Source organism: Polistes dominula, unplaced genomic scaffold, assembly GCF_049000335.1.
Source record: "Polistes dominula isolate Pdom_NZ unplaced genomic scaffold, Pdom_raw_medaka contig_15, whole genome shotgun sequence".
NCBI classification, from domain to species: Eukaryota; Metazoa; Arthropoda; class Insecta; order Hymenoptera; family Vespidae; genus Polistes; species Polistes dominula.
The window spans coordinates 2,990,956-3,018,079 of NW_028300915.1; the positions used below are offsets into that span (position 1 = coordinate 2,990,956).

At 29.5% G+C, this 27,124-nt stretch overlaps 2 protein-coding genes and 1 long non-coding RNA gene across 7 annotated transcripts in view; 2 read left to right on the plus strand and 1 right to left on the minus strand.

The window, feature by feature from the left end:
* LOC107070338 (uncharacterized) overlaps window positions 1-27,124 on the minus strand; it is a 143,131-nt gene that overhangs the window by 3,288 nt on the left and 112,719 nt on the right. For all 5 annotated transcript variants that reach the window (XM_015328457.2, XM_015328439.2, XM_089170523.1 and 2 more), the window contains 3 exons: window positions 2,278-2,525; window positions 1,692-2,199; window positions 1-1,588 (listed from right to left, as the gene is read on the minus strand). In XM_015328457.2, the coding sequence (XP_015183943.2) occupies window positions 1-1,588; window positions 1,692-2,199; window positions 2,278-2,525 (2,344 nt within the window). The remainder of the gene's footprint in view (window positions 1,589-1,691; window positions 2,200-2,277; window positions 2,526-27,124) is intronic.
* Window positions 1,470-25,191, plus strand: LOC149033167 (uncharacterized). The gene is made up of 3 exons (XR_016175986.1): window positions 1,470-1,602; window positions 3,471-3,711; window positions 24,819-25,191. It is a non-coding gene; the product is annotated as an uncharacterized LOC149033167 (long non-coding RNA).
* LOC149033168 (uncharacterized) lies at window positions 8,917-11,024 on the plus strand. Its single transcript, XM_089170527.1, has 2 exons — window positions 8,917-10,542; window positions 10,897-11,024. The coding sequence occupies exon 1, from the start codon at window positions 10,231-10,233 to the stop codon at window positions 10,534-10,536; it is 306 nt and encodes a 101-aa protein (XP_089026653.1). The 5' UTR covers window positions 8,917-10,230; the 3' UTR covers window positions 10,537-10,542; window positions 10,897-11,024.

Here is a 27,124-nt window from a genome sequence, read left to right on the forward strand (position 1 = left end):
CTGGAACCAATGCTAACAACAACCGCCGTTTTACAATCGTTGAGTCCATCCGAAGTTACATCGATTTTGTCATGATGAGTCAGCCTAGGAGGTGGATTGGGTTTGCTCGGTTTTGGGGGTAGCGCAGGCTTAATCTTGTCCTCTGTTCTCAATTCATTCAAATTCTTTCTCTCGTTTTCGTTCTTTAACCTTTCAAACTCGAATGGCTTTTCCGATAGCTTGCTAGGTGGTTCAAACTTGACGTTGTGATCGTGCTTGATCGTCGTGCTTTGTTCGTATTTCGAAGACGTCGATTCGAATTTATTTTGTCCCGATTCGTATTTAGTTTGCTCTTGCTTGAATTGTTGAGAATTGTTCGTTATCTCGTGCTTGAAAGATGTATTACCACCGTGTTGCTCGTATTTAACCGAATTTCGATTCTCGTGTTGATCGTGTTTGTATTGCTGCGAGGATTGACCGGAATCGTATTTGGCATTATGGTGTTGCTCGTGTTTCGATTGCCCATTCTCGTGTTTCTGATCGTGTTTAATACCTTGCTCGTACATCTTTGATGGTTGATCGTATTTCATTTGTTGACTATCGTATTTAAAGAGATTTCCATCGTATCTGATTTGTTGTTGTTGTTGTTGCTGCTGCTGTTCGTGTTTAGATGGCAAGACGTGTTCGAATTTATCCTGTACCTTCGTTGGCTCGAATTTATTTTTATTATCATTCTGAGATTCGTTTTGGTTTTGATTGTATCGTTGAACATTCGTATTACTATTTAGAGTTGTTACACTTGGAGTGGCATGTACGCTTGCCACGAGATTCGGTGAATTTTGGGTTTGATAAATCGTTGAAGAAGATACGTGAGTGTTCGTCTGACCAGTACCATGTTGTTGTTGTTGTTGTTGTTGTTGTTGTTGTTGTTGCTGCTGCTGTGGCTGCTGTTGATTGCTTCCGTAATTGTGCCTCGACGCGTAATTAGACTCTTGAGTGGAACTGACGTTTCCTTGCCCCGTTTGATTCGCCTGTTGCTGACTGTTGTTGTTTGACCCACTCAAACCCACAAAGTTTTGGGTCGTCGAGTGGGCTCGACCTATCAGACTGAGGGTCTGCGGCATCACAGGATTGATCTTAGTCGAGGACGTTTGATAAATTAAAGATTTAACAGGAAAACTTGGTGCCACGCTCGACACCGGTTTTTGATGTGTCTGTAGATTTCGATGATTATGGGCCTGAGTGATGGACGGTGCTGAGCCTAAACTAGAACTCGAGGAACTCGTTGAATTGTATTGCTTCGTTTGAGTATTACCGTGCTGTGCCTGTTGTTGTTGTTGTTGCAACTGTGATTGTTGGTTATGAGCATGAATCCTAAAGTTCTGTGACAAATTCTCCTGCGTGAAATTATTATGTGTCGAGCCGATGAGATTGTTATTGCTATTATTATTGTTATTATTATTATTATTGTTATTGTGATTATTGTTGTTGTTGCCGGTCATGTTGGTATTGTTGTTGCAGTTTCCCTGCAAATTGGCAGTCTGGTTACCAAGATTTTGATTATGCTGCTGTTGTTGCTGTTGATTCGATCCAAGGGGTTGAGACTGACCTGTAAAATCATAGGTAAACGTAGGGTGAGACGTATATGTGTGTGTATGTATGAGGATATAGGATATTGGCGAATATTGAAAAATAAATATAACAAAACTTACCTTGTATGTGTGACTGCGACTGGCTGTGGGCGATTTGATGACCGAATTGTTGAAAGGCAGTCCTCTGTCCGAGTTGTGAGGCACTCGCGCTGTGTTGTATCTTATTTTTATTAACGTCATCTTCGACGGCTTTGAAATTCACGGTAAACTTGGTGTTGTACGGTAACGTCTGATACTTCGGATCATTTTTATTAAGATTGAAATCATTGTCGTTAGGTATGTGCGAGTAAGGTTCGATCGCTGCAATGTTACCCGTAGGTCTCGCTTTATTACCGGCATTAAAATCGAGTTTAGTTTCCGTGAAAACGGTGTTCGTAGTTGCGTTCGTACGATTCGTCGAACCAAGTTGTTGGCTTAATCGTTGATTCAATGCTCTTTTACGTTGCAATCGACCCTGAAGTTGCGCTATCCTTGCATCGATAGACGCCATTTCTGCTTGTCTCTGAGCCAGTGCTAATCTCTGTTGTGATACTACTTGATTTTGTTGCTCGTTCATCTTGTTGCGATACTGGGGTAAGAGGGACAAAATGTTGAATGTATAACTACGATTTACAACGTTAAAGAAATTGAGATAAAAACAACTCACCATGAGTTCCCTTCTAAGTTTTTCGAGTTCAGCACTGGCTGGTGTCGACAAGTGTCCCGCAGCGATACCACCAGGTCCGGTACCGGCGACCCCACCTCCACCACCAACCCCCGTTCCGGTACCACCACCGTTCTGACGACCCCTTAATTCTTCCAATTGTCGCGTCAGCTCTTCGACCTTCGCCACCGCCAGGGAAAGCTCTTTTTCCTTTTCATTGAACAGAGCTCTTATACAATCCAGGTCCGATGCTGTAAAATAAAATGTAAGAAAATGATCATTTCAAATCTTTTCTTTTTTTTTTTTTTACATTTTAAATCGACGTTCGTATTTTTAGAAAATACGCAAGTGTATTTCAAATTATACAAATTTTTTTAACAAGATGGATAAATTGTTGCAGTTGGTAAAATACAAATTACTGGAGTACCGTGGATATAATTAAAAGAATAGGAAAAAAAAAATAATAATAATTATCAGTGAAACAACGGAATTCTTTGTTCCGTTGTTCTTCCGAATCAAAGTTGATTTCATTTCCTCCTCGATCGTCCTTTTGTCTTCCTTCCTATCTTTTTACTTCTTTTTCTTATTATTTTATAATTCCGGAATTGAAGTCTTTCACTTTTGCACCTTTCTTTATTTTTCTTTTTCTTTTCTTTCTTTGTGAACACGCGTTAGATTGAACAAAATATACAATACGGTGTTCTCTCGGCCTTATTTCACGATCTATTGTATTAACGTAATCCAGTGGCCCGCATTGAAACCTCAGATTTAATGGAAAACGATGTCACCTCGATAAATTCACTTTTCATCTTCACTTAACTACATATATTTTCAAATTTATCTATCTTGATCAACCAAACGTATTTTTAAGGACCAACCAAATAGAATTTATAATGTCGAGTTTTAAGAGATTAATTTGACAAATTAGACGATCGTAAATATCATCAGATCATTGAGTTGTTAACAATTGGAATGTTTCCATTTTACATACCAATCAAATCATTTATCTCTTTTTAGATCAAGGACATATTACTAAGACGGAACATTATTTTGTTAGATAATCTTATTCTCATTTTTTTTTTTTTTTAGTATTCAATTATGTTACATTTCGATCGATAGTTATTATCAAGGATTTGAATTTATTAATTTTTTGTACATACGTATGGTATTAATGAAATGATTCATTTTCTTTTTAGATCAAGGACACACCGTACAAAATAGAAAATTCTTCAATCAAATGTTCTTCTTTTTCGAATGAGAAAGGATTGATGTGGAAGTGCCGATAGTGCCGAGGATGATAAAAATGAAGTTACTTTTTGAAAGATAGCGCGGGTTTTCGTGGTATGCGAGAAAAGTGAGAGCACACGTGTGGCAAATTCGAAGGAAACTGTTGAATAAGCCCTGACACGTGTATTCGAAAAGCTCAGCACCATCAAGGTACGTGCCAAAAGCTCTTACGCATAAATTTCATTCTATCCTTCTCTCTTATTCCTTCTATTTCTCTCTCTATCTCTATCTCTATCTTATTATATACTATTTCTCTACCTTCGAGTTACTTCGAGTGAGAGAGTAGGTCAACGATCTTACATTGGTTTTGTGCTTTTGCCAACTCATGACTAAGGTTTGACCGTAAAAGTCTTGCTTTAAAGGAAATGCGACGACGACAACGATGACGACAACGACGACGACGGTTTGTCTCGAAAATCATTTCACCCCTAGTCTATTCATTTTCTTGTTTTTTCTTTTTGTTTTGTTTTCTTTTTTCTTTTTTAATTTAGTAGAACAGAATGTAGGGCGGCTGAGTATTGTGAATATAATTTTATTATTTCTTGTTCCAATTATTATGTTTTTTTATTTAATAATTTTAATATATTTATTCAACACAATTTTCTTGTTAAATTAATTTTTTTCCGTTTTTTTTTTATTTTTTATTTTAATAGAACCAGTGCTGACTAACTGTGAATAGAATTAATTTATTATTTCTTGCTTCAATTATTATTTTATTTAATAATTATATTTATTCAATCAAATGATCAGAGAACTTACTTTTGACCTTGCTATTGTAATGTTTATTATTAGATCTATAAATAATATTTCTATATTATTTTCCATGAAATATCTTTATTAATTATTTAATCACTATACACACTGATAGTTTTCTTAGAACGCATACATGCACATAGTTAATTAATTTTTCTTTTTTATAAATATTAAACAAATATCATAAATATGACTGTTATTTATCTATTCAGTATTTTCAAGATATATTTTAATTAGTATTTTAAATAAAATAATTAATAATTATTTAACATATATTTGAATAAAGTAATTAATTAATACTTAAAAAAATATATTTATATATAATCCTTATATATATAAATATAATATAAGATAAAGTCATATCAAAAGGAAGATATTCGATATTCTGCTTTAGTGCAAATCAGTGGAATAGCCGTAACAAGGGATGTATAGCTGTAAAAAGGGAACGACGTATCTTCTAGATACTTTTCGAACGTCTTTTTCTCATCGAATGGAAATGAAAAGTCTAATAAGACATGATCCAACCTTCCGAACGAACGAACGAACGAACGAACGAACGAATGAACGAACGAATGAACGAAGATTCTTCTTCTATCTCAGAAGAAAACGACGGAGCTTTGAGTAGCAAAGTAGCGAATCCCACCTTTTCTTTTTTTTATCAACTCTATTTCTACTTATTCGTCTTCTTCTTCTTCTTCTTCTTCTTCTTCTTCTTCTTCTTCTTCTTCTTCTTCTTCTTCTAGTAAAAAGAAAGAGATGAGAATAAAAAAAGAGAGATAGAATGAAAGATACAGCTTTATGAAATCTCTCAGTTGAAATTATTATCAAGGGGCTTTGAATAGTACAGAAAAAAAAAAACAGATAAGAATGAGATAGAGATAAAGAAAACAAAGAACTTTTATATCAGATGTAGTAATTAATTCGGTGCACCTTTTCTTTTTCTTTTTTTTTCTTAAACGATCATTACTTTCGTTCGTATTCGAATTACTTAACGTCTTTGAATACAGGAATACAGAATCATCTCTGTTATGTGTACCAATTAATTCGGTGCATTTATTTAACAAATTTCAGATTTATTTATAAAGTAATCACATATTAGTTTGTTATTATTCGAAATAGTTTCAATGCATTTTTTTTTAAATTAAATTTATTTAACAAATTAACAATATTTGCGATAAATTATTTAACAAATTTATTTAACAAATTTTAAGATTTATTTGTAAATCTTAATCACATTACTCGAAATAGTTTTCATTAATTACGATAAATTTATTTAACAAATTAACAATATTCGCGATAAATTATTTAACAAATTTATTTAACAAATTTAAGAATTTATTTATAAAGTAATAAAAAAAAATTACTCGAAATAGAGTTTCTATCAACTTGTTTAATTAAATTTATTTATCTATTTTCTTTTTTTGTTTGATTTCTTTTTGTTACATCATTCAATAAATTAGCGAATTTTTTGACGAATAAAAAAGATGACGATTTGAATGAAATTTATTAAATATCAAGATACCAAATTAATTGTAACATCTATCGAATTGAAAATATATTTTTGAAAGAAAATATTTATTGTTTTAAATTAATAACAGCAAGGGGTGAGAGTTGAATACGAATATTTCTGAAATTAACTTTACGTAAAATATTACATAAGTGTTTATACATTTGAACATCAATTTTTCATCTTATTGTTAGCATACATTTGTGAGATAAATATTTAAAATAATGGAAAAGGAAGATTATATTTTTATCGTTTATTATTTTTTGTTTCTCTCTCTCTTTTTCTCACTCTCTCTTGAAAAAGTCGTTTTTCTTTTTGCATCAGAAGAACCACCAACCAACCTCATCCTACGAAAAGGCTCTTTCTCTTAAAACGCTTTGGTCGGTCGAGCTTCTTTCGCAAGCTCAGCTAAGCTAAGCTTTTCCATCGTGCGAATCGAATTCACAAAGTCGACAACGTGGAAAGAATTCAACGATATTCTTTTTTTTTCTTTTGTTCTTTTCTCTTCTGACAAGAAGAAAAATCGATTAGTATTACGAGAAAGAAAAATGTAATAGAAAAAAAAAGAAAAGACAAGTTATGTATCGGGGATTAATTTTTGACGTTAAATACGAGCTAAAGAATGATACACAAAATTTATTCCAATTATAAAATTCTGTTGATCTCAAATTTTTCAAACAATTTCCCTTTTTTTTTTTCTCTTCACTTTTTGTTTCATACTTTACAAACGATTTAATAACAATAATCAAATGTTATTTCATTTATATTACAACTTTATTCAAATTATTGTACACTTATTTGAGTTTAATTTGAACAAAATAAAATATTAGGAATTAAAAAGATGAAAAAAAAAAATAATGTAAACAAAATTGGAATGATAATGATTGAGAAAAAAAAAATATTCTCGATAAGAAATATTTCTTAATTGTTCCATTGAAAATTATTCGAATTTTAATAAATTATACAAATTCTCGTCAAATAATGCGTTTTTATTATTCGAATTTTATTTATTCGTAATGAAAATTTGCATTGAAATGTGAACGGACTTTTGATATCTCTTATCATTCATTTTTTCAAATCTACCTCGAAAATCCTTTCATCATTCCTATTGTTTCACGCTCCCTTTCATAAACATTTTATATTTTTTATCTTTTTTTTTTTCCATTGTTTCTTTATCTATTTTTATTATCCTCTTTTTTTTTTCATTTCTCCTAATATTCTCCACTTTATCCATCTCTCATTATTATTATTATTATTATGATTATTATATCGTGAAAATAGGGAGGTAAAAATATAGAAACTATAAATTGATTTACAACAACGATATAAATGGTATCGTATCGATATACACTGTCTTTTTAATTTATTATTATTATTATTATTATTATTATTATTATTATTATTATTATTATTATTATTATTATTTTAAATGGGATATAGAAGAAAATTACGTTCATTTGGTAGTTCGACGTTAAAATAACGATCATTTGTATCTTTTTAAAAACCACAATTCTTGTGTCTCTCTCCTTTGAAAACGATTCGTTCGTTCAACCGCACGCCTTCGCATTATGCTTCAAGATGCAATACCATATATATATATATATATATATATATATATATATATATATATATATATATATATATATATATATATATATATGTATATGTGCAACACGTTGAGAAATCACATACTCTTTCTCTCTCTTTCTATCTCTCTCTTATTCGTTTTTATTCATTGAGTCTTGTTTTCTTTCCTTTTATCGTTTTCATTTCTTCCGCATCCGCGGTTTGTATCCTGTGTCTCACGTAGAATCGTGATTTGCGTCGTCTTTCTTACCACAACGAATCTTTTGTCACAAAAGAGAGAAATAAAAAAAAAGAGAGAAAGAGAAAGAGAGAGAGAGAGAGAGAGAGAAAGAGAAAGAGAGAGAGAGAGAGAGAGATAGATAAAGAATGAGAGTTAGGCGAATCTAATGAATCTTGAAATTCCTTGATCGATCTTACTTTTCTTTTCATTTCTTTATTTCTTCTTTAATCGAAAGAGAGTGTTTTTGTATTTTGTTTTATCCTTTTACAAACGAGAAAGATTCTTTTGAATTGACTTGAATCGAATTACTCGTTAAAAGAAACGTATCGAAAGGTTACAGGTGAACTAATCGAATTAGTCGATTTCACCATAATTCCCTTTTTTTTTATTATTTCATAATAATAATAGTAATAAAATCATACCACACACAAGGGGTATATTTCATTAATTATTATATATAAATATAATTAATTAATATAAGGGGTTATTAATTAATTTATTCATATATAAACCTTACATATTGGGTTGGCAAGAAAATTATTTCGGCTTACACCAATAGATAAAGTTATGCTTGTTTTCGTTATTCTTTTGTTAATGTTAGAATTTTTTTCTTTTGAAGTTTGATAGTTGACACTTTTAGGTTGCTAAAAAGCAAATGCCTATTGTATTTTCAATATCGTGAAAATTACATTGAATTTATTTAATTTAAAATAATGTGTTGCTTAAGGGGACCTTCTACTCTGCAATTTAAAAAAATTTTTTTTTTTTTTTTTACATTTTTCGAATGTATATATATGTAGAAATATTGTGTTAAAATTTCAAAAAGATCCGATGTCTCTAACTACATTTTTGGTGCCTGAACGTAACTACCTCGGACCGCTTTCCTGAGCGTTCGGCGCGCACGGACGACTCTTATCTTGTTCAATCCCTTTCTCTTTCATTGTTTATTCAAGCAGTTTTTTTTATTGTAATCTGTATAATCCTTCGTATTGTCAGGTATATTTTTCGGGGGATCAGACATAGAGAAATATATAACTGTCTGAAGATGATGATATATAGATTATTAAATTATGATGATGTTAATGGGCTAATAATTTGAATAAAACGTGGCCCATTGCTGGGCCCATTAATCGGCCAATGATCAACTACCATTAATGGGCCGATAATAAATGCCGGTAATGGGCCGATAATAAATGCCGGTAATGGGCCGATAATAAATGCCGGTAATGGGCAGATAATAAATGCCGGTAATGGGCCGATAATAACTGCCGGTAGTGGGCCGATAATAACTGCCGGTAGTGGGCCGATAATAAATGCCGGTAATGGGCCGATAATAAATGCCGGTAATGGGCCGATAATAAATGCCGGTAATGGGCCGATAATAAATGCCGGTAATGGGCCGATAATAAATGCCGGTAATGGGCCGATAATAAATGCCGGTAATGGGCCGATAATAAATGCCGGTAATGGGCCGATAATAAATGCCGGTAATGGGCCGATAATAAATGCCGGTAATGGGCCGATAATAAATGCCGGTAATGGGCCGATAATAAATGCCGGTAATGGGCCGATAATAAATGCCGGTAATAGGCCGATAATAAATGCCGGTAATGGGCCGATAATAAATGCCGGTAATGGGCCGATAATAAATGCCGGTAATGGGCCGATAATAAATGCCGGTAATGGGCCGATAATAAATGCCGGTAATGGGCCGATAATAAATGCCGGTAATAGGCCGATAATAAATGCCGGTAATAGGCCGATAATAAATGCCGGTAATGGGCCGATGATCAACTATTATTAATCGGCCAATGATCAATTACCATTAATGGGCCGGGGTTATCATTTGGATATTGAGCCCTCTATGGGCTATTAAAAAACGTCAATGATCGGCCGTTAGTTGTCATCCTTTGCCCGGCGATTGGCCATCCAAGGGCCTGTTTTCAAACTTTGTATGGGGAATTATTAATATCACTCCACTTGAAAAAAAAAAAATAAATAAATAAAAGAATAACTCCACCCCAACTTTTCACCTTTACCAACCCCTACCCCAACTTCTTCTTCATATTCTTCTTCTTCCTCTTTCTTTTCCGCGTTGTGTTTACACTTCCCTTATTATTTTCATTTCAATTCTCATTCTAATATCTTCGACAAGGAAACATTTTTATTTCATAAAAAGAAAAAGAAATGAGAAATGTTTAATTGATCATTGAAGTTGAATTTTATAAAATAACAGATTCCCATGTTCTCAACCCTTTTCAAAGTTTGTTTGCATTTTAATTTATTTTCATTTCAACTTGTTCGTACACTTTCGACGGAGACTGTATCTTTCCTTACAAATAGAAAGGGATCATAATATCTCACGATTCATAAAAAAAAAAAAAAAGATAATAATTACCATACGTGTTCCATCGACTGGTGTAAGTACCTCAAAACTAAGGCACTGAAGCAAAAATACAAGCATCCTCCGGCACTTTCTAAAGATGTACAGAAAGTGCTAAAGCCTATTTATGAGGATCTGACTAAGACAGAACTGCTGGAAAGATGTTTAGGTAGACATACGCAGAATAATAATGAAAGCTTTAATAACTGCGTATGGAACATGGCACCTAAACACCTGTTTAACGGCAAAAAAGTTGTTGAAATTGCGTGCAAAGTTTCAGCATGTATCTTTAACGAAGGATTTCAAACAGTGATGAAGATAATGGAAACGATGGGCATGAAACTTGGGCCAGGAGCGATCGACTTTGCTAAAAGACGCGACGACCGACGTATCGAATCTGCGAACCGTCGAAGCTCTGAGTGCTCAAAAGATACCAGATCAAAGTGGAAGAAGGCAAGACTGGAAGAAATTGAAGAATATGAACAAGAAGAAGGTCTATTGTACGGTCCAGGCATCGCAGATTAAGTTTAGGTAAGAATTTTTAACGATTTTGAGTAGAAAAAAAAAACTTTAAACGCGTTTATCTCGAAACTGTGTTTTGAAATACTAGCTCCATCGTATCTCACGAACCAGTAAACCGATTCTTATAAAATTTAATCCACATATTCTACACATGAGCTGTAACAAAGTGACGCAGAGTTTTTTCTTATATTTTAATTTTTACCATTTATTTTTAGTCAAAAACAATAAAAAAAAGGTCAAATTTACGTTTTTTTTGTAATTTGTCCACCATTTTTTTATTTATTGATAAAATTTTTATATAAAACTGTCACTTTGTAGCTGAAGTCATACAGAATATAAAACCATTTTACTTTTATGTTTCAGGTAAGCCATTCTCAAGTTCTGATGGAGCTACCAAAGCACTAAAGTTTTAAGGTGTTTTTTTATACTACTGTTTTTGCAATAAAAAATTAATTAAAATGAAAAAATAAAAATTCATTTATATAGTTTAAGACTCAATTTAACAAACCCAACAACTTTTAGATCGATATCTTTTATAGTTTTCTTGGAAAAAATTCGCGAAAATAGCCTTTTTTTTAGGTGCTCAGAGTAGAAGGTCCCCTTAATAACTAATAAACTCAATTTTTTTTTTTTTAATTTTGACTTAGACCACTTTCATAATTATGGGCACAATTGAGTTTTATTTCACACTAGAAAACTAAAATTACTTTCTTGCCAATTCAATATAATATACATTTTTGAATCAAATAGAATTTATAATATACTTTTAAGATTCGTTATCGTTAAAACAACACGCCATTTATGAAAAATATTATATAATAAAATATTTTCCAATATACTTAACGATATTGAAAATATTTTCTAGAGAAAATACAGTGTAATTTTATTGATTACGCTCTCTCGCACAGGAAATCGTATCGTTTTAATAAAATTATATTAATGGGTAACACACACAACACACACACACACACACACACCATTTATATATATAATAGTTTTATAATATATAGTTTTCTAGTGTATATATATATATATGAACAAACATAAATACGGAACGAATGACCTCATTTTTCCTCTTCACTCGTTCTATAATTAAACTTTATATACTTATTATTTTAACGAATACAGTTATTATTTGTTACGCATCTCGTATAAGTAACTTGTGCAAAAAAAAAATAAAAAAAAATTAAAAAAAATAAAATACATATATATACATATATGAAAGCAAACACCGGCAGCCTTCTCTCGAGGTTTATCTTTATTTTAGAAATAGTAATACATTACCATCATCACATCGCATAGTGCAATTCTCTCTCTTCACTTCTCTTTATTTCTCTTCTCTTCTCTTTCGAGCAATAATGTCGGCGCTTTTAACATTTTATAATTTTCTCGTCCAGTTTCTCCAAGCAAAATTTTCAACACATAACCCTCTTCTAAAACTCCCAGTCTGGTAATTTTGCAAATGAGCTCGAGTACGTTTTTGATGGTTCTATGTGTGACCAGTTTAAATGATTTTTCAAAGAGCAGCACAGAGACATTTTCTTTCTCTCCTTCTTTTTTTGTTTATCCAGAAAAAATATCTAGTAATTACTCAGTAATAATAATAAATATAAAAATACGATGAATAAAAAATAATTAGAAATATAATCAAAGTAAGACGATTGTGAAACGTGAATTATTTTAGAAAAATAAAAATGAAAAGAAAAGATAAAAAGAATATTAATTTATTATTTAAAAGATAACGTGAAATTTATAATAATTACTTAATAATAATAATAATAATAATAATAATAATAAAAATACAAAATGTATAGAAAAATACTCAAAACAAAACAATTATGAAGCGTGAATTATTTTAGAAAAAGAAATAAAATAAAAAAAAAACAAATCAATTTATTATTTAAAAGATAACGTGAACTCTATAATAATAACTGAATAATAATAATAATAATAATAATAATAATAATAATAATAATAATAATAAATATAAAAATACAAACAAGTAAAAAATGTATATAAAAATAATAATCAAAGCACGAAGATTACGAAACGTGAATTGTTTTAGAAAAAAGAAACAAAAAAGAAAGATTAATTTATTATCCAAAAGATAATATGAACTTTATATGGATTTTCTGTCTTTCTCTTCTTTCTCAATTCATTTGTCTTTTTCTTCAACTTTCTTTCTTTCTCTTTCACTGTCAGGTCTATAATCGCCATACGTTCGACGACCCAGAATTCGATTATCGAATAGCGGATACCCGAACGATATATTCGAAAAAGGGGGTTGCCTGTACGATACGAGTCCTTCTTTCTCATCCTCACCCTCTCTATCTCTCTCTTTCTCTCTTTTACTTTCTACCCTTAGAAATGGTGATCCCGATGTTTGATACGTTTAAATATTCCTGTCATAGAGGGATAGGAAAGTACGATTTATCTGGGCCTGAACCGTTGCCAACACACGACGTGAAAGTAATTAAATATACGTATGAAGAGAAGACAAAAAATCGAGAGGAAAAATATTCATTTAATTTTCATACGAAACATTTTCATATAATATTTATACTAGTTTATTTTATTATATTATTAAATCATATTAATATTTTAATTAATACTTATTAACGAATTTTCTTTCATTGTTCCGTTTAAATAATTGTTAAATAAAACATTTCGATATCTTAATGTTTAAATATCCTATTCGTGAAATATAATAACAATAATAATAATAATAATAATAAATAATAATAATAATAATAATAATAATAATAATGATAAAATATTCTATCATATCGAATCTCGTCACATTGGTTTAACGTGACGTTGCCTTTAAATCTCTCGTTCACTCGACAACCCAAACTGATATTCGTACATTTTTACGCGCTCGTATATGTCCAGGGTGATTTTTCAAATTTTTTTTCCCTTTTTTTATTTTTAAACCCCTTTCCCCTCTCTCGTCAACATTCCCATGTCGAAAGAGTGTACACACGCCCGTCAATTCTTTTTTCCTTTTTTTTTCCCCCCAAATACACAGAGATTCCTTTAACGAATCTCTCTCTATTTCTTTTAACTCTTTGCAATAGTTTACATTGATTTTGCGAACGAATAAATGAGTGAGGGTGTCAAAGTGAGAGAAAGAGGGAGAATATGCGAATTTTTGTGTCTACTATATTACGAACGTGATAACATATATTTATCAAAATGTAGATTTCTTTTGTGCTTAATCAGGTATGTTTGTGCTGTATACAGGTATGTTTTTATTACATTAATTTATTTATAAAATAATTAATTAATTTAAAAGATAAAGAAGAAGGTACAGATAAGTTCAACGCCATCTGTTGGCCATAGATTTTTTGGCGCGAAACATTTGAGTATAACCTTATCGTTTGTTTCTAACCACTAATCTCCAAAAGTACTTTACCGATTGTCTTGAAATTTGGACACAACGTTGCATTCGTATACAGGTACGTTTTTATTACATTAATTTATTTATAAAATAATTAATTAATTTTTAAACAAGAAAAAGATACAGGTAAGTCCAACGACATCTGATGGCTATAGATTTCGGTAAGTGTGCAAAACATTTCAACATAACCTAACTTTTATCTATACTACAACGTCATATTTTGACAACGTTTATTTTATATATATATATAATTAATAATAATATATAATATGTTATATATATAATTTGTTTGAAATTAATAAATTTGTCAAATCGTATTTGATAAAACAATACCGTTTTATCTCATATTATTATATTTTTTTATTTTATTGTGAAAAAGAAAAGAAAAATTAACGAGTAATTTCTATCCATAGTTATTATTCTTATTTGAAAAATGATCGTGACGATCATTTTTCTCTACGTAGACTTGTTAAATATGATATAATGTATTTCTTTTTATTTTTTTTTTGTCTAATTACGCGTTTTTCTCATATTATCCTGAAACGCATAATGAACGAATGGCTTAGTGGTAGTAATGGTGGTGGTGGTGGTTTAATAGTACTAATTTATTTCAACGCCTCTTATTATTTTGTTCCGTAATTTGTAAAATAAATGGTTAGTCGGGTGGATATTAAATATTTTTCTATCTTCTTTTTTTTATAAAAAGAAAATTGTCATATTATTTTAGGTAGATCGAATAAAAATGAGAATTGCATTTCAAATATATTAATCGAATAAATTATAATAGCTTTTTATATTTCATTATCAAATATGAAGTTGAAATTGTATCAAATTTTTATCACCACCTGTTTGTGTGAGTGTGTGTACGCGTGTTTGTGTGTAATACGTGAGTTAAAGAATGAAATATATAGAATCAATTCAATTACTGTGAATAATTTGTTCAATGTCAAAAAAAAAAAAAGACAAGTTTTTCTCACCTCGATGGATAAATAAACCCCGATAGGTGAAAATCTTTGTGAAAATCAATTGGTGAATCAAATTTCGTCAGCTTGGAAGAAAAGAAACTGGAAAAATAATGGGAAACGATTTGAAACGTCATGTCGGCTCCTGTCATCGGTCGTTTACTCGAATGAACCTTTTTTTTTTTTCTTCTTTCCGTCTACGTCTACGTCGACGTATTTCCGTTTGGTTGGAAAAATCTCGTTGCGATTCGTCCGAGAAAACGATTTCCGCGAACTACCACCACCACCACCAGCACCACCACCACCACCATCACAATCACCATCATCATCACTGACAATGAGAGTGTTACACACTTTTGCTTGGTAAGAATAGAGGAAAAGACCTTAATTATAGCTCGTTCTCTCAACGCCAACGAAAATGTGGGTCATCGTTAATCCATTCTTGCACAAATTCCCCCCGCTTCTTCTGTCCCCCTTTTTTCTTTATTTATTTATTTCTTTTAGTTTTCTTCTTTATATTTACTTTTATATTTCGCATTTTAATTATCATTATAATAACGTAATTGTGTATTCTAAAAGAATGGAATGCAAATTATTTCTACAAATGTTATTTATTTTCTTTATCATATGGAAAGTAAATCAAATTATTATATCATTGGAAAAAAAAAAAAAATAACTGTAATCAATTTTATATAATTTTTTTTCTCTCTCTCTCTCTCTCTTTCTCTTTATTATTCATATTTTATTATTATAACAATAACGTGATTATATGAAGTGAATTAATTTCTATTTCATTTTTATTTTCTTTTATTTATTCGTATGGAAAAATTAATAAAATTATTTTATCGTTAGACACACACACATCCACATATATACAATATAAAATATAACAATATTTCTCTCTCTTTCTCTCTCTCAAAAAAAAAAAAATATAAAATTTGATAACGATGATACGAGAGAGAAACGAAGTAACGCAATTGAGGGGGAGATACGTTATAAAAAAATATAAAAAAAAAAATAAAAAATATATATCTATGACTCTTGCAATTCGAGAAACAATGATAAAATGCCGCACGGTCATCAGTTATGGAAAATAAAAGCTTCGATAACGAGAACCGCTCATACCTTTTCGGACTTTTATTCGAGAGTTTCTCATTAGTCAAATTTTTCAAGGGTGTGTACATACAAATACATATACATTTATATACATATCTCCCTATACAATTAGTTTGATTTCCTTGTCACGCAATTTGTTTTTCATATGATGAAAAAAATAAAAAACTAATATAAATAAAGAAAGAGAAAATACGAACCTGAGATACACACACACACACACACACACACATATATATATATATATATATATATATAAGCACTCGGTGTTTTTAATTAAATCGAGAAAATATATATATATGTATATATAAAGTAAGAAAAAGGTTCTGTACAGTGTTTGAGTAACGCAATGGTAGTAGTAGTAGTATATATATATATATGTATATAACAACAAAAACAGTAGCAACAGTAACAGCAGTAACTGTATAAACGTATTCCCAACTCAATTTGCGAGAGTGTCATCAACGAATAGGGTATTTTTGAACGATTCTCGTCGTGGCCGACTTCGATACGTTCATCAAAAGCAATGTGTGTACTCAGGCCGTTCATTTATTATTTCTACGACAAAAATTTTATCAGTTACCACAGGACCACCCACCAACCATCACCAATATCATCACTACCACTAGCAACGTTTGTAAATACTCGATATACTTACGCGTTTGGTATTACACAAAGCCCTTGATAACGTATTCCGGATAAATTTGCACATACGAACGAGAAAGAGAGAAAGGGAGTGTGTGTGGGGGTGGAAAGGGGATCGATTGCAGTTACAAATTAAATGCTATGCAAATGGGGGTTGAATCGTACATCCGATAGGGTTACCGTGTACAATAATTTAAATTCAACGAAACTTTTTATTTCTGATTTACGTTATCCGTTCTGTCGACTAGAATTATTTACAAAAATTCCATAACTTTTTTAAAGGTCGAACGATTTAATTTTTTTTTTTTTTTTTTTTATCGTGTTCGTTAACATTGCATGAATATAAGTTATAGATGAATGTGTACGTATGTGATATCGTGTGTGGATGTTTAAGGTGGGACAAACTAATCTTATGACTTTGTTGTAAATGCATTTATGTAAAAAATGGATAAGAACGAATGGAATGGCTTAAAGTTGCATACAATTTTTTTCATCATTGATATGACATATGAAAAAAGAAAGAAAGATAGAAAGAGAAAGAGATTATTTTTATTTTATTTATTACGATTCACGTTGAAGTCATATTTGTTAAAATGCAGACACGAAATAATAAAAAAAAAAAAAAAAATAAGAAAGAAAAGGGGATGAGGAAAAAAATAAATGGGTAGACTTTTTGTTCGATTATATTAAAAATATATAAAATATATTTTGTTATTTTTTATTGGATAAAGAATAAGAATGGATATAGATTAAATTGATTATCTATGAGAATTTGAAACAGAAAAATGTCTCTCGTCTCAAGGATGGATCACAAAATTGTGTACAAAGTATCACGATAGTTTTCTTACTAACAACAACAACAACAAAACATACATCGATTTAATCTGATTCGTTTAAAACTCGAGTTGATTTAGGAAACAACGTGAATGATGTTCGATGCACGTTACCAAGAGTAACAACTTGGATATATGGAAACGCATTTCTGTGATTTAACTCAGAGGAATCAAGTGGTATTACGTAAACGATCAATCTATCGAGAAAGGATAAACAAAGATAAAGAAATAAAGAAAAGAAAATAATGGAAGGATAAAAAGATTGGAGTAGAAAAATACAATTTGGTGTATCCATCAATTTATTTTGAAAATAATTTTATGATACGTAATTTTCATATGATCATCTTTGTAAGGGGTGGTATAAACGTCCTAGAGAGAGATGGATTATAATTTATTAATTATATAATTGAAAATAATAATTAAATTATAATATTACTAGGGGTGCGCCCCGCCATGCGTTGCTGTGGCTCACAATCAGTCCGATACACAGATCTTTAAGTCAACGAATTACCTTATACCGCCATCTGTAAGAATCTTATCGAACTAACAGAGATAATTATGACTCTTTGTTAATAAACAATTAATTCGCAATAAAATAATATTGAGATAATAAATTGAGATATAAACTATCCTATCTTTCAAGTTGGATGAAACTGCACACAGTGTGTAAAATTTTATTAAAATTGGTTCAGTAGTTTAGGAGTCCATTGCGGACAAACAACGTGACGCGTAATTTATATATTATAATATTATTAATAATAATAATAATAAATTAATTAATTAATATTATAAATATAATAATAGTTAAATTATTAAAATTATGAATTTTAATAATAATTCTATTCAAGTACAAAAAAATTAGAGTAAACAAAAAAATTTGTTGTATCCATTGATTTATTTTCTAAAACAATTTTATACTATACCATTTTCATATGATTACCTTTGCAAGGGATGATATAAATGTTATAAACTTCATAGATGCATTATAATATATTATAATACATTTCACAAGTGAAAAAGAAACAAAAAAAAAAAATAATAAAAACATTTATTGATTGGTTTAACGATGGTACTTTCGCGTAAATGTCAAAGTAGTCGGCCGGTTTTACGAGAACTCGTAAAATGAATTTGTTGGTGTTGTTAACAATCGTTGTTTTCCATCGTTACGTGTATTATATCATAGTTTCCATATTCTCTCTGTATCTCTCTCTCTCTACTTCTTTCTATCATTTATTACGACACATTTTATTAATAATTATTTTATCGTTGATAATTATTTCTATTCGTTGACCCGAATTTCGTTTAAACTAACCTCGTGAATTCTGAACGAGAAACGTGTTTTTTTTTTTAAACGTTATTAATTTCTTTATATTTTTTGTTTTACTTTCTTTTGCAAAGTTTCTCTATTTTTTTCTCTCTCTCTCTCTTTCTCTTCCTTTTTCTCGTTGGTTGGTTTATGCAACGAAGAAAAATATTTATCTTATTTTTGTTCAACGTTCGACCAGTGTATTTCATTTTTTTTTTAATTTCATTTTATTTTTTATCAAACTCTTTTGAAAATAAGGAATAGTTTTTTTCTTTTTTTATCCTTTCATTACAACTTTATTAACGTAGTTTACATTAATTAGGCTTATCCTTTTGAACAGAAGACAAAAGATATTAGATGAAAATTAATTATTCTCCATTTTTATTATTTCATATTACTCAATTACAAACGTTAATAACATTATTTTAAATAAATTAACTTCAATGGAAACTTTAACTTATCAATTTTGCATGTAATTTTTTCTATTCCCCTTTTTTCTCGGATCCTCTTTTTTATTACTTTTTTATGTTATTATGTATAAAAAAAAAAAGGAACCAAAATTTTTTTTTGTTTTCTCAACTTGACTCTCACATTTATTAAAAACCTTTTTGAAAATAAGAAAGGAAGGAAAAAAAAGAGGAAAAATTTAGTCACGACCTTTGACACGCTTTTTGCAAGTCACGCTACCGAAAGTATATATATATGCATGTATAGAATCAAATCAACTACTACATGTATAAACTACATATATATATATATCTAGAAGGGTCAAGCGAACTTTCATCTTTTTCCATCTCTTTTTCTGTTCTGTTTCGCGAACTAACGATCGATTATTATCAAGGTCGATCAGTAACGAATGTGCAAATAAAAAGGGGTAAGGGGGGGTGTGGTGGTGATAAGACAGATGGGTCAAGGGTCACCGATTTCGTTGAATTAACTCAACGATTAGTAAGTAATTAAACCGTAAGGTAATTAAGTAAGGGACGTGTTTAACTTCCAAGTTAGAACTTCATTTTCGCGATGTGTCCCTACACCTTTTTTCACCCCCTTTAATTCTCCTCCTCCTGTACTTCTCTCTTACTCTCTGTCTCTCTTCGTATTCGTCGATAAACGTCTAACTTTCTTCTTAACGTCGAGCAGCATTTACTTCAGGATGAAATTTCTTAAACGGATGTACTTTGGGAACATCTATGTGTGTGTAGGTGTATGTATAAGTGTATGAGAGTAAGAAAAGGGGTTGAGTTACGAGGTGAGGGTAAAACGTATAGCTACTCGACTTTGTCATGTCAAAGGGTAAAGAAAGAGAGAGAGAGAGAAGTTCATTTGAAAAGGGTCCTTTCAAACCAATTTGTAGAATTTATTTCATTTGTTAATTTAACGTTTGAAAAGACCAATGAAGATTTTTCTTCCACGTTTTCCAATTTTCTTCATCTTCCATTGAAATTTATTCACGTAAGTAAGAGTAGCGTTTTTTGTTTATTTTTTTTTTATTTTATTTTTTTATTTTTAGGAAGTACGTATGTATTATGTATGCCCTTAAAATGTAGAAACTTACTTGACAGAATACTCTGTGAGAATATACACTATTGGGGATGTAGTTTTACTCTTTGAAAAGAAGAAAGTGTAATGGAAGCAAAGACGCGAAAAGTCTAAAGATTGAAAAGGCAAAGTCACACACAAGATTCTCTTACTATAGAAAGAGAGAGAGAGAGAGAGAGAGAGGGAATCGATTTGGGTTTATTTTCGTTTGAAAAGGATAGAAACGTGTAGCACGTACGAAAACGATAGCTTGCACCACCAACCAACACCACTATAACCACCATCACCACTACTATTACCAGTAGGAACAGTGATAATGCCAAGGAAAAGAGGTTGCTGTCGAAGGACTATTGAAAATTCACTATTGAAAAGTTTGAAGAAAAGAAAAGAAAAATTGTATAAATCTTTCAGTATAGAATTTTTGGTTAAATTTTTTTTTTTTATAACGTTGAAAGAAACGATTCAATCTCGTTTTCGTTTATTCTTAGAAAGTTTTCTGATTGAATTTCGGTATATATTTGTTAACACTAGATATACCACCATTTTCAATATACCTATTTCTACCACACTAGTCAAAATGATTCGTGTATAAGGACAAAAATGTTTTTTGAAGCTTCTAGTCTTTATTTATTCTTAAAAAATAACAAAAAATGTTTAACAATAATAATGTTAATAGATAAATGGATTTATAGACATTTTACAATTATTTACAGAAATCAAATGTTACATGAAGTAGAAATTTTGAATTAAAATGACGCGACCAGTCAAAATGACTAGTCTGGTATATCTAGTGTTAACTTATCACAAAACTCGATATCATCATCATCTTATAGGATAAATATATGCGCCATCTTGTTCGTAGGATCACATTCCAGTAATGCGTTAGGAATCCATCCGTGAATTCGCATTTTCGAAGGTACATTGTGTCATGAAACTCGTGAGAAATAAACAGATGGGAATAGTTCGCACAAGGGGCAAAGGCTAGGGATCATCTAGGTATATTTACTTACTGGTAAAGTATACGATAACGAAAATTTTAAAAGAATGTGATAGATAGAGTGAGATAGAAGATAGTTAATCAAATTTAAAAAAAAAAAAAAAAAAATGTAGTGAATTTTTAAAGTTTAATTTAATGTTCAATTTAAATGAGACTAACGTGACTTGTCAACTTTGAATTTTTGATGATAAAACGAAACGTTTAAAAGAAATTAATGTTAGGGATGATTGGACACGATCGACAATCGATTTAACTGTACCTATCGTTCGAGAAAATTCGCAATTCGAAGCAATTTCAAGAGAAACGTGAAACTTGTGAGAGAAATAGAAAAGAGAGAGAGAGAGAGAGAGAGAGAAATACTGCAAACAGTGCACTTTTGTTTCGGAATAAAATCTTCGATGGAAAAGAAGGTAGGGTAAATAAATATATATATATATATATATATATATATACATACATATATATATATATATTAGCCTTTAACATAGGATATTTTTTCCAATAGGGAATGGAGATTTTATCGGAATAAAGCTTATGCATAGTAAAAACACAACATTTATTTTTTTTCAACATATAAGTACACGTTCAGTTTGAAACATAGTAATTTACGTTGAAAGTAATTGTAAAATAATTTATAAGTAATAATTTATAAGTAATAGTTGAAATAATTAATAATAATTAATATAAATAATAAATATAACAAAATATAATAAAAAATAAAATATATAAATATAATAATAAATAATAAATAAATAAATAAATAAATAATTAATAAATACATAAATAAAATAAATAAATAATATAAATATAAATAATAAATAATAAACAATAATTATTAATTAATCGAACAATATTTCGTTGAATTTTCTTTTAACGAGTATTATCAAAGCTCTTTGCAAAAATTGAATATTCAATTATTTCATTCTTAGTACAATTCAAAAACAAACTAAGGATTCATAGATGAAAATATTCATCGAACAATATTTCATGGAATTTTCTTTTAACGAAAGTTTCTACGAGAATTATCAAAACATTTCGAAAAATTGAATATTTATTCATTTCGGTCTTAGTACAACTCAAAAATAAACTAAGGTTTTATATACATGAAAATATTCATCAATCTAGATGATGTAATATTTTTTTTTCTTACTGAAAACGAAAAAGAGTAGATCAACGATGAAAAAATTTGTAGAAAATGTAAAAAATGTGACCAAGCATATTTTATCTCAGTTGAACTTTTTATAATATTATTGAGGTTTTATAATAAAGAAGATTGAAAAAATTTTGATGATCAAAAATGTCTATTATATATTTTTTGTCTTTTTTTTTTTTATTCAAGATTCTTATTTATGAGGTCGAAAGAGACGAGAAAATTCGATTTTGGAAAGGTAGATGAACGAAAAACTAAAGTAAGAAAAAAGAAAGAGAAAAAAGAAAAAGAACGAGTTAATAAAAATGAAAAGAAGAAAAAGTCTATTCGGCTTTCATTTTCGAAGTCTCTCTCTCTCTCTCTCTCTCTCTCTCTTCTCCTTTTCATTCTTACATCCTAGAAACCCTTTTGTCTCGCAGCCTTCGAAGACGAGTTTCGAAAGGCGATCCTTTCATTCTCTTCTCTCTATTTCTCTTTCTCTCTCTCTTTCTTTCTTCGACGATATCGTCTTCCGTGTTTCAAGCAAGTGAAGAAGGGACCTTAAACGAAGTTCAACAAGTTCCACGAAGCTCGAAACTTTGCCAATGTTTTGTAGAAAATAAAGGAGAGGAACTTTTTCGAAAAGTTGCATTCTGTGATAAAAGAAAAGAAAAAAAAAAAAGAAAAAGATGGAAAGATAAAAAAGAAATATTTTTACAACGCGAATCAATGTACGTATAATATATATATAAGAAAATGTATGATATCATAGTTGAAGTGTTTTATTTTGTTATTGCATAGAATATATAATTAGATGTTTCAGTTAATAAATTTAGTTATAAAAATATTATAAATTATATTATACACATATATACTTGGACTAATTATTTTATAGAAAAGCATATATATAATATATAATTTAATATATAAATATAAAATAATATAATAAATATATATTATTATTATTAAATAATTATTTTTAATTATAAATATTATAATATTTATAATTAATAATAATAATAATATATATAATTATATATATTTATATGTATGTATATATATAATATAAAAACGTAAATAAATAAATAACTATATTATCAACCGTGAAATTTCTTGACATTAAAAATGAAACGATTGTAAAAAAAAGAAAAAAGAAGAAAAAAATACTTTTATAAAATATTACAAAGAAATTAATTAAACTTACCCCTATAATATCGTATATATATATGTATATGATGTCATCGTAATTGCATGGAATAATTAAACGTAATAAAAAGAAGCATATTTATAAATAAAAATATTATCCACTTGAACTAGTTACATTCTACAGCAGATTAACATAAATATATAAATATATATTTAATATATACTTTTATATATGTCTTGTATTTTTTTTAAATTTTCTTTCTCTCTCTCTCTCTCTCTCTCTCTCTCTCTCTTTCTGTCTCTCTTTCTCTCTTTCTCTCTTTTCTCTTCTAGTCTCGTATGTTTCCCGATAGAATCAAGAATGAATAGGCCACTATTACGGGTAACGGCGCGTTCTGAATGCGGGCCAAGTGGCAGTACGCGAGGATGTCGGAAGAGAAGCAGAAAGTTCGCGATACCAGAAAGAAGAAAAGGGAAAATAGAGAAAGAGAAAGAAAATTGAGAGAAAAAGGGGGATGGAAATAATGTCGAGGTAGTGTGGGCTGGGGATTTAAGGGGGGTTAACCTAACTCGTCGTCGTCGTCGTCGTCGTCGTCGTTTATTTTCCACGTTCTATCCATTCGTTTCTAAACGTCCGCCCATAGCTTCCGTGAAAATCCCAACGACTAGATTTCTCCTAGACAAACGATTCTTTTTCTTTTTTTTTTTGTCCTACTTTTTTTTATTTTTAATGTCACACATACACATATGCCGGTAGAGGATACATTCTACAATATAATCATCAAGATCTTTTTTCTCACACTTTTTTTGTTTTGTTTTTTTTTTTTTTTTTATTCGATAACACATTCGACAATTTTCGTGTTATTTTCGATGGCAAGATTTTTCCGAAATTTTTTTTTTATTTTACACACGATTTAACACCGCAGAAAAAAAAGAAAAAGAAAATGTATATTACGTGTGATTCTTTTTATTCAACATAGGTGTTTTTTTCTTTTTTTTTTTAAGGTAGATTTTTAAAATGAAATAATGAAATAAATTTAGAAAAAAAAAAAACCATTTCTGTTTCATCACCTGGTTCCGTAGAAATACATACATAAATCATGCTAATGTAAATATGTAGTTCATTCATTACATACGAGTATATGTGTGTATTTATATACTAATGTTAGAAGTGTACTTAATGCACTATTTCTAAGTACCGTTCCATTTTCCTAGGTCATCTAAAAATGGAAATTATCTAATCGTGTCTCTTTCGCTTTACTGACTATTTCACCGTTCTGCGTTGGAATATGCTAAAAAAAAAGGTAGGACAGACACATTTCGGTAATTCCAAAATTTATTCAACAAAAATAAAACCAAAAAAGAAGTAAATTTTTATTTGCATTACCAAATCACTGTTGACATCAATTGAACCAAACAGAATGAAGATAAATCAAATTGATTATATTTAATTAAAAATATTTCACATACATATTTGGTAATATAAATACATTTAAATATAAAGTAATTTAAATATTTATAATAAACAAAATATTATATATTTTTGAAAAATAATGATTATAATTTCTTTTTTTTTTCAATGCTCCAAATTTCGTAAAATTATTCTATACCAACATATGTATGTTATATATGAAATAGTATAACTATATTTTGTTATATATATATACCAAATTATATATTTAAGTTATTATATATAATATAATAATTATAAATTTATTAATAATAATTATTTTTTATTTTAATAATATAATATAATTATTATTTATATTATTTTATATAATAACTTAAATATGTAATTATAATTAAATATAGTAATAAATAAATTATAATAATAATGATATAATAAATTATAATTATATTAAGTTATTATATATAAAAATAAATTATATATATAACAATCTAACTATTATTTGTGTATATACAATACATATATATATATATATGTTATATATGAAATAGTATAACTATATTTTGTTATATATATTATAACAAATTATATATATATATATTTAACAATCTAACTATTATTTGTGTGTATATATGTATATATGAAATAGTATACCTATATTTTTGTATATTGTGATATATGTTATATAGAACTATGTGTGACAGTTATATGAATATCAAAGAGCTTTGGTAACAATATATTCTGATAGTAAAGCGAATAACATAGTAATAAACTATCATGTGAGAATAGACCTCGTCTATCCGTAGATATAACGATCCGAACAATATAATCGCTAATTAACGAGATACGCGTACTGCCACGTACCATCGGCATAGCTTATGAATTCCAATCGAAACCGAGGATGCTAGCCGACGTTAACGATGACCGAAGTGCCAGTCAGTGAGAGAGAGAGAGAGAGAGAGAGAGAGAGAAAGAGAGAGAGAGAGAGATACATGCGTGATATAACACACAAACAGAATCATAGCGTGACGAGAAGGATAATACATATACATGCACACATATATAAGAGGTACCTCAAAAGCTGCTTTAATTAACTACAGAATTAGAAATTTGTGTGTAGAATATATATATATATATGTATATTTAATTCGATAATCTTTTAACAACATTTTGATTGAAGATTCATATTTGCATATGTAAAATAAATTATTGTAATTTTATTGATATATTTTGATTATGTTGATTTTATATTTTTTTTTTTTTATATCAAAGGATTGGATATGCATTAAATCATATTTTAGATATTTAAAAATAAAAAAAAAATAAAAATATATATATATACATATATGTCAAGGATCAAAACTTTTCAAACCAAATTACGTAAAATATAAAATATAAAAAATATCATGTGGGCAGATCACACGTGTTAAAAGTGAAACCTTCGAAAAACTAAGTTTCGAGAGAAAGAGACGACTGCAGAATATCAGGAGTAGGATAATTGTTGGGTTTATTTGTTATAATATTATTATTATATTATTGTTATCACATTCAAAAATTATTATACGTTTTATTGAAAACATATATAAATAGATAACATATTACACAGCAAGCAAGTTCTCAATTCAAAGAAATGAGACGAGTTGCTTCTGGTAACTAAAAAATGAATCGTAACTAAACACCTCTGTTAGTGTAGTAAACACCTCTATAGTAAGGTTTTTTCCGAAAAGTAGTGAGGTTTTTTCCGAAAAGTAGTGAGGTTTTTTTTCTGAAAAGTAGTGAGGTTTTTTCCGAAAAGTAGGGAGGTTTTTTCCGAAAAGTCCGTAGGGTCTCGTCGGATAAGTCCGTAGGGTCTCATCTGATAAGTCCGTAGGGTCTCGTCTGAAAAGTCCGTAGGGTCTCGTCTGAAAAGTCCGTAGGGTCTCGTCGGATAAGATCGTAGGGTCTCGTCGGATAAGTCCGTAGGGTCTCGTCCGATAAGTCCGTAGGGTCTCGTCGGATAAGTCCGTAGGGTCTCGTCCGATAAGCCCGTAGGGTATTTCCGATAAGTTTGTAGGGTGTGTTTAATTAGGCCTCGTAGAAGAGTCTCGTAAACAAGCCTCGTTAAAAAGCCTCG